We start from the raw sequence: 6,000 nt of genomic DNA, 5'->3' as shown, positions 1-6,000 counted from the left end.
TCCCGCCCCCTCGCCTCCGCTCCCCGCCCCGCCGCGGATGTTTACCGGGCCGCGGCCCCTCGCAGCCCGCCGTGACGGGCAACGGCGCCTCCGCCGCCTTCTCCGACCGCCCCGTCCCGCTCCGCCTGCCCGAGGGCCGGCCGCCTCTGTGGTACCCGTCCCTTGCGGTCCCGCTCGGCGCCTTCTCCGAGCCCCGCGGCAGCCCGGGGGGGCGGCGGGACGGGCCTTGTCTGTCTCTGCCCCCGCGGGAGGACAAGGCCCTCCTGCCGCAGCCCAGCGGGCCTGGGGCCGCTCCGGTTCGGGGGAGGCACCGAAGCTTTGCCTATCTCCGAGTATGATCAAAGGCATGATTTTAAGCTTGAGGGTTTTTTCGACGCCTTCAGCTCTTACTTCGAATTAATTTCTTCATCATCAAAACTAACTGTGCAATATTTATGGGAAATACCTCCGCAAGAGGAGTGCCGGCAGCTGAATTTCCATTGCCGAGTCGTGCGACCCTCCCGCGCTGCGCTGGCTTGAGTTACGAAAGGTGACCAAGGAACGGCAGGGGCCAAATTTTACCTCAAATTACAATGTATTTGGAAGGTATATGCACACATTGAAAGGCTAGTTTTGCTTAAATGTAGGCTTTTATATCATTCTAACTTACCAGTCCTCTCATGGAGAGAGGCACGTTTCGTTTTGAATTGGCTTAAGCACTAATTTAATAAAGCAGAATAAAGAGAACAGGATCGATGATGACTGTCATAATGTTTTTAGATTTTTTGCTTTAATTGCATAAAGAAACTAAGTGTTCAAGGCCAGGCTGGATGGGGCTTTGTGCAACTTGGTCTAGTGGAAGGTGTCCCTGCCCATGGCAGGGGGGGTCGAACTGGATGGTCTTTAAGGTCTCTTCCAACACTAACCGTTCTATGATTCTGTGAATCAATTAAATAAAGGCCGAAGCCAAGCCCCGCAGCTCCGGGAGGTGCGGGGGGGCCTCACGGCAGACACAGCGCCTGAGGCGGGCACCTGCCGGGCAGCCCCACTTGGGGGACTTGAGAGAAGCCGTCCAGGCGCGATCCTCAGAGGTGGGCGGCTTAGGGCCGGCGGTTCCACTTTCCTGTGGAAATCCTAACAGGAAAGGAGAAAATGCCGGGCTCCCCGGGGACTCCCCCGTTTCCTTGCAGGTACCGTGCCGCGCCGCTGCCTTCCCGCCCGGGGCTCCGGGGGAGCTGCCGTCCCCACAGAGCGCCCGGCGGGCGGTGAGGGGGCTCGCGCCCCGCCCCGTAGCCTGCTGGGACCTGCAGTCCGCGCGACGCCGGCGGGGCGGGGCGCGAGACGGCGCTTCCCGGCGTGCCCCGCCCGCGCATGCGCCTGGGCGCTGGTGTGCGCCGGCGGCCGCCGCTGAGGGGGCTTCTGCCCGTTCCCGGCCCGCCCGGGCGCTTCTCGCCCCACGCCCTTCCTTCTCCGCGGGGCTATGAAGCCGTAGAGCCCCGCTGGGCCGTAGGAACTGTTCTCCGCCAGCATGTTCGGCCGCTCCCGTAGCTGGGTGGGCGGCGGGCACGGGAAGGCCGCCCGCAGCATTCACTCCTTGGACCATCTCAAGTAAGCGGGGAGCCGGCCGCGGGCTCGGGGGCAGCTGTGAGGGGGACAGCGGGCGGCCCTGCCGGGTTCTGAGGGGACTAGGAGCGTAGGAGCCGCCGGGAGGGGCGGTAGGTGGACGGGCTGCGTCTGCGGAGCTGCTCGGGGCAGGAATTTACCTCAGAAAGGGCTGCGGTGCGAGGCGGGGGCCGGCTCGTGGCCGTGAGGCGGGGGCCGGCTCGTGGCCGTGAGGCGGGGGCCGGCTCGGGGCCGTGAGGCGGGGGCCGGCTGGGCCGTTCGCCCCCTCTTCGCCTGAGCCCTTGGGCGCAGCTCTCCCGAGGCGAAGGCTGCCGGAGCGGTTCTCCAGCGGCCACAGAGGCTCCGTGCGGGGCGGGCTGGTGTCCTGCCTGGGGAAATCTGCCCCTTTTCTGCCTCTTCGTCCCAAAATCTCTTCAGGGCAGACGCGGTTCCGTGATGTCATGTAACACTCATGGTTACGATGTGTGTTCCTTCGCTTTTTAATAATGTCACAGGCTTGTCCTGTGGAGTCGAGTGTAAGAGGTGATAAATACAAGAAGTATCGCATTCCTCTTGAGAGAGGACTTTATTTCCTGGTAGTGGTTAAAACAGGGAAGTGAGGAGCCTGGTCCCAGCCTGTGAACAATATAGACCTTTTGAAGTGTGTGTGTGTATGTCTTAGTAGTCAGGTTTGCAGGTCTAGGGGATCTGCCCTGGTTAGAAGGCTCAAAAGTAAAGCCCTTGAGCTTGAGAACTGTAATCTTAGTCTCAGGAGTCTGATATCCTTGTGTTACTGCTGACTGCAGAAGGTGGGATAGTTTTTTCTAGTTCTGGCACTGGAGGGTTGGAAGGATGACAAAGAATAAAGCAATTTTAAATTATCTGTTCCATTTTAAGGCTTCTGCTCCTGTGAAAAAAATAAGGTCCACTGTTATAGCTTCTCTTTCCACTGAACAACAAAAGGAGGTTGTTAAGAGAGGAAGCATCTTCTAAATTAGATCGCTGTGAATACATAGCTCATTGAGAAATAAGTAGCTGGTAGTTTTCAATGACTAGTCAAATTACAAGGATGATGTGAACGGGGTCTTGCAGTAATGAGTAGGATGCACTTACACTAGATTTGGATCTTGCAGTTACTTTATCAAGATGATTTATGGATTCTGGCCCTTGTCTCTAAACTGGAAAAATGTTCAAAACCAGCAAGACAAATTGAAGTACATGACTTTTTACCAAAGACAGGGAAATCAAGTCCATAAGTACAAAACTGATAGGACAGTAGCACTGCAGAAAGTAATTTTGAAAGCATGGTAGGTTGGATTAGTAAATCAACATGATCTGGCATTGCAGGAAAAAGGGGAGAAGTCAGGCTCAGATATAACTATAGGAATGTTCTATTTAACATAAACGGAGTAGTCATTAGATACTACTCAGCATTAGTGAAGCTTTAGATCTATCTGGTTTTGATATTACACTTGAAGGTAGAGCAAGAATGCTGATGCATGATGAAATTTGAAGAATTTGAGCTTAAATTTAGAGAAAAGAGGCTGGTGAGAGGGAGGCTTTAGGATGTTAGAATCTTTCAGGCAAGAAAAATGTGATCATGTATTCTCTCGGGACCACAAAGGGTAGAAAAAAGCAGGATGCTGTTTGATTTGCAGCAGAAGGGAATTGGGCTATAAGCATTGTGGCTTGTGCTTGACTTCTTACCTGAGAATTGAAGCATATAGTTCTCTACTAAAATACTAGCTTTTGGGGTTTGTTTTGGTTTTTGCATATAATTTATTTAATTATGAAATCTAAAATGGTAGTATGTAAAGGACAGTGAAGACAGTTGATCTGTTTAGAGTATGTATATTTTAAGCTGTTTGTTTAGCTAGACTGTATGAATTTCAGTTTCTAGCTGGATGTCAACAGCAAAGGTAGCTACTTAATGGTAAAGTGAAATTTAGGGCTTTTCTAAGCAGTAGCAGTTGAAGTGGGAAAAGCCACAGAAGAAAGAAGGGCAAAGGACCTTCATTTTGGGGTCATTAAATAAAGTTGGTCTTGATAAGCTCACTGTCTTGTGAGTTCCCTACATTCTCATTTGTTCAACTCATCAAAAACCCACATTGTGTTCCATATCAATGTATTGAGTAGAACACACACCTTGCTGTTGTAGGTTAGCTTAGCCTATATGAATTATGTTATGCTATGTTACAAGAGTGAAATTCGCCTGGGCTCTCCTTATGGGAATATTTTTATTTTTTAACATGTGTAATGTAGAGTTTAGTCTAAATTGTAAACAATACACCTATTTAGTAATACTGAGGGAGTTACTGGTTTTTGTCAGTAAACATTGAATCTGGAATTTCCTTTCCCAATCAGGTTTATTGCAGTCTGTTTGAGGCTTGCTTTTGAAATGTTACTATTCAGTCTTTCTGCAAACATGTGGGGGAACCGATTGCCTAAAGGAAAATTGTGAGGCTATTTGTATCAAGTGTTCTGATACAGTCTCTCTGTCTAGTGAAAACAATTAAAATTTAATCCAGTTTTCTAATACCTTGCTGAATTGTGATTTAGAGAGGCTATGAAACAGTACTATGCACCGCCTGAGTGCTTCTGAGTATTATTTTTCAGAGAACTTGATATTTTTGTGTCTTTTGGTTAGTAGGTAAAGGGATGTCAGTACCTTAGGCTTTCTCCATTTATTATCCTGGAAACAGCAACAATGTTAGTGATTACTTGTGAAAATGGTCTTAAATGACTTGTATCTTTAGGTGAGACTCTGTCTTGTTGAAACAAGGCCAGCATCGACTTCTTAAAGGTGGCATCCAGCAGTTTAAAATGAGACCTTTCTCCTCCCTTTATATAGTCCTCTGCTCTGTTCATTATATGCTTCCAGTTCTAAAAGCAAATACATCAAGGCTGTTTTAGCCAACAGTCTGTCATGTTACCGAAACGTGAAGTTAGTGCTTTCTCACAAGCTGCGTGTTCTTCTCTTTCTCTTGTTGCCTACCTTTGCATGTAAGCCAGATGTTCTTGTGTGGGTCAGGGTTTCTTACGGTTCTCTCCAGCCACGGACTGTGATAGGCACTGTAATCTGCTTCTGCAGCTCCTGTCCTTAGGAGCTGTGACCTACGGTTAAAGCTACCAAAAATTCTTTCATAATGTCCAGCTGAGGATAGTCTAACCTTAGCAGATACGTGGTCAGATCTACTTGAGAGGATCTTCTTTCTCCATCTGTCTAGAAACTTTGACTTTGCATTGGAATGGATGAAGAGGATTTATGTCATTTATGCCAATATTTAAGTGGTGATATCTTGACTGTTTCTGAAGAGTTCATCTCATAATCTGGTGATTCATCTCTGGTGTTCCTGCTAAAGTGAAAGACTGTGGAACTTAAACTTAGAATCTGTGTTTCTAGATGCAAACTTTTTTACTGCTTTTCTAAGAGGTATTTTATATAGCCCTGTTGTTACCTTCAAGTATGTGTCTCATTGTTGCTCTGCACTTGGTATTTTAATTGCATACTGATTGCACAAAAGGTTTTATACCATTAGAGTTGGGTGCTGAACATTTCTCATGACTTGGTCAGATGCAATGTCCATAAACAGGTATGATTGAAGACTTGTTTCACGGCTGATTCATTTCCTAAAGTACTGTCCGTGCTATACATTGAATTTCCTCTATGAGAACAATGTGTAATTACATAGTTACAGGCAGCATGAAGAAGCAAGCATGTTATGGTTAAGTCTGTTTTTTTTTTTTTTAATTTGAGTGCTTGACTTCCTTAAACTCTTACCTGTTTGTATTTTTGTAAGTAATAAGTAGGAAAGTCATTAAAACACACTTTCTATATCAATGAGTTGTGTTACCCTTTGAGCATGGTTTCTTACCAGAAAAATGTTCAGAATTTGGTTTGTCCTGTTAAGTTGCTGTCAAAATCTCTCCTTGATTTTGATGGTATCAGGTGCTTTGACACTTCTTGCATGGTGGGTTTTTGTTAGGTTTTTGCTTGTTTGAACCCAGTCTTCAGATATAGAAAGGCAGAGATGACAAAAAACTCCTCTTTGAGGGTTTAACATTTTGGCCCCTTTGTAATCAGCATTTAAAGACAGGCTTTAAGAATTTATGTGAATATAAAAATACTGATTTTGTGTGATACTTTATATTCTCATGATATGGTATGTTGCATCTCTCGTAAGAGGAAGGAATATGTGCATGCTTTCTAATTCATTTTCAAGTAAGTGGATAATGGAATAGCTTAAAAGCAAAGCCCAGGTTTCCTCTAAGTGCATCAGTATGTTAGCAAATCAAGGCACTTTGCAGTAATGTTGATATCAAGTAAATTAATTTGGAGTTAATGTATCCCTGACTATTAAATGTTTCTTGCTTTTTGCATCTGCAATGCTCTGTGTTCCATAGACTCCTAAGGTGAGG

At 46.8% G+C, this 6,000-nt stretch overlaps 1 protein-coding gene across 4 annotated transcripts in view; it reads left to right on the top strand.

Moving 5' to 3' along the window:
* Positions 1-1,379: 1,379 nt before the first annotated feature.
* The window catches only part of CLEC16A (C-type lectin domain family 16, member A), a 71,994-nt gene continuing 67,373 nt past the window's right edge, over positions 1,380-6,000 (top strand). For all 4 annotated transcript variants that reach the window (XM_014936552.1, XM_014936554.1, XM_014936551.1 and 1 more), the window contains exon 1: positions 1,380-1,587. In XM_014936552.1, the coding sequence (XP_014792038.1) occupies positions 1,508-1,587 (80 nt within the window). In that variant the 5' untranslated portion in view covers positions 1,380-1,507. The remainder of the gene's footprint in view (positions 1,588-6,000) is intronic.

The sequence above is a fragment of the Calidris pugnax genome, unplaced genomic scaffold (genome assembly GCF_001431845.1).
Source record: "Calidris pugnax isolate Ruff unplaced genomic scaffold, ASM143184v1 scaffold17, whole genome shotgun sequence".
Lineage (NCBI taxonomy): Eukaryota > Metazoa > Chordata > Aves > Charadriiformes > Scolopacidae > Calidris > Calidris pugnax.
Note: the sequence above shows the minus strand (reverse complement) of the source record. Positions and strands in the feature narration are given on the sequence as shown.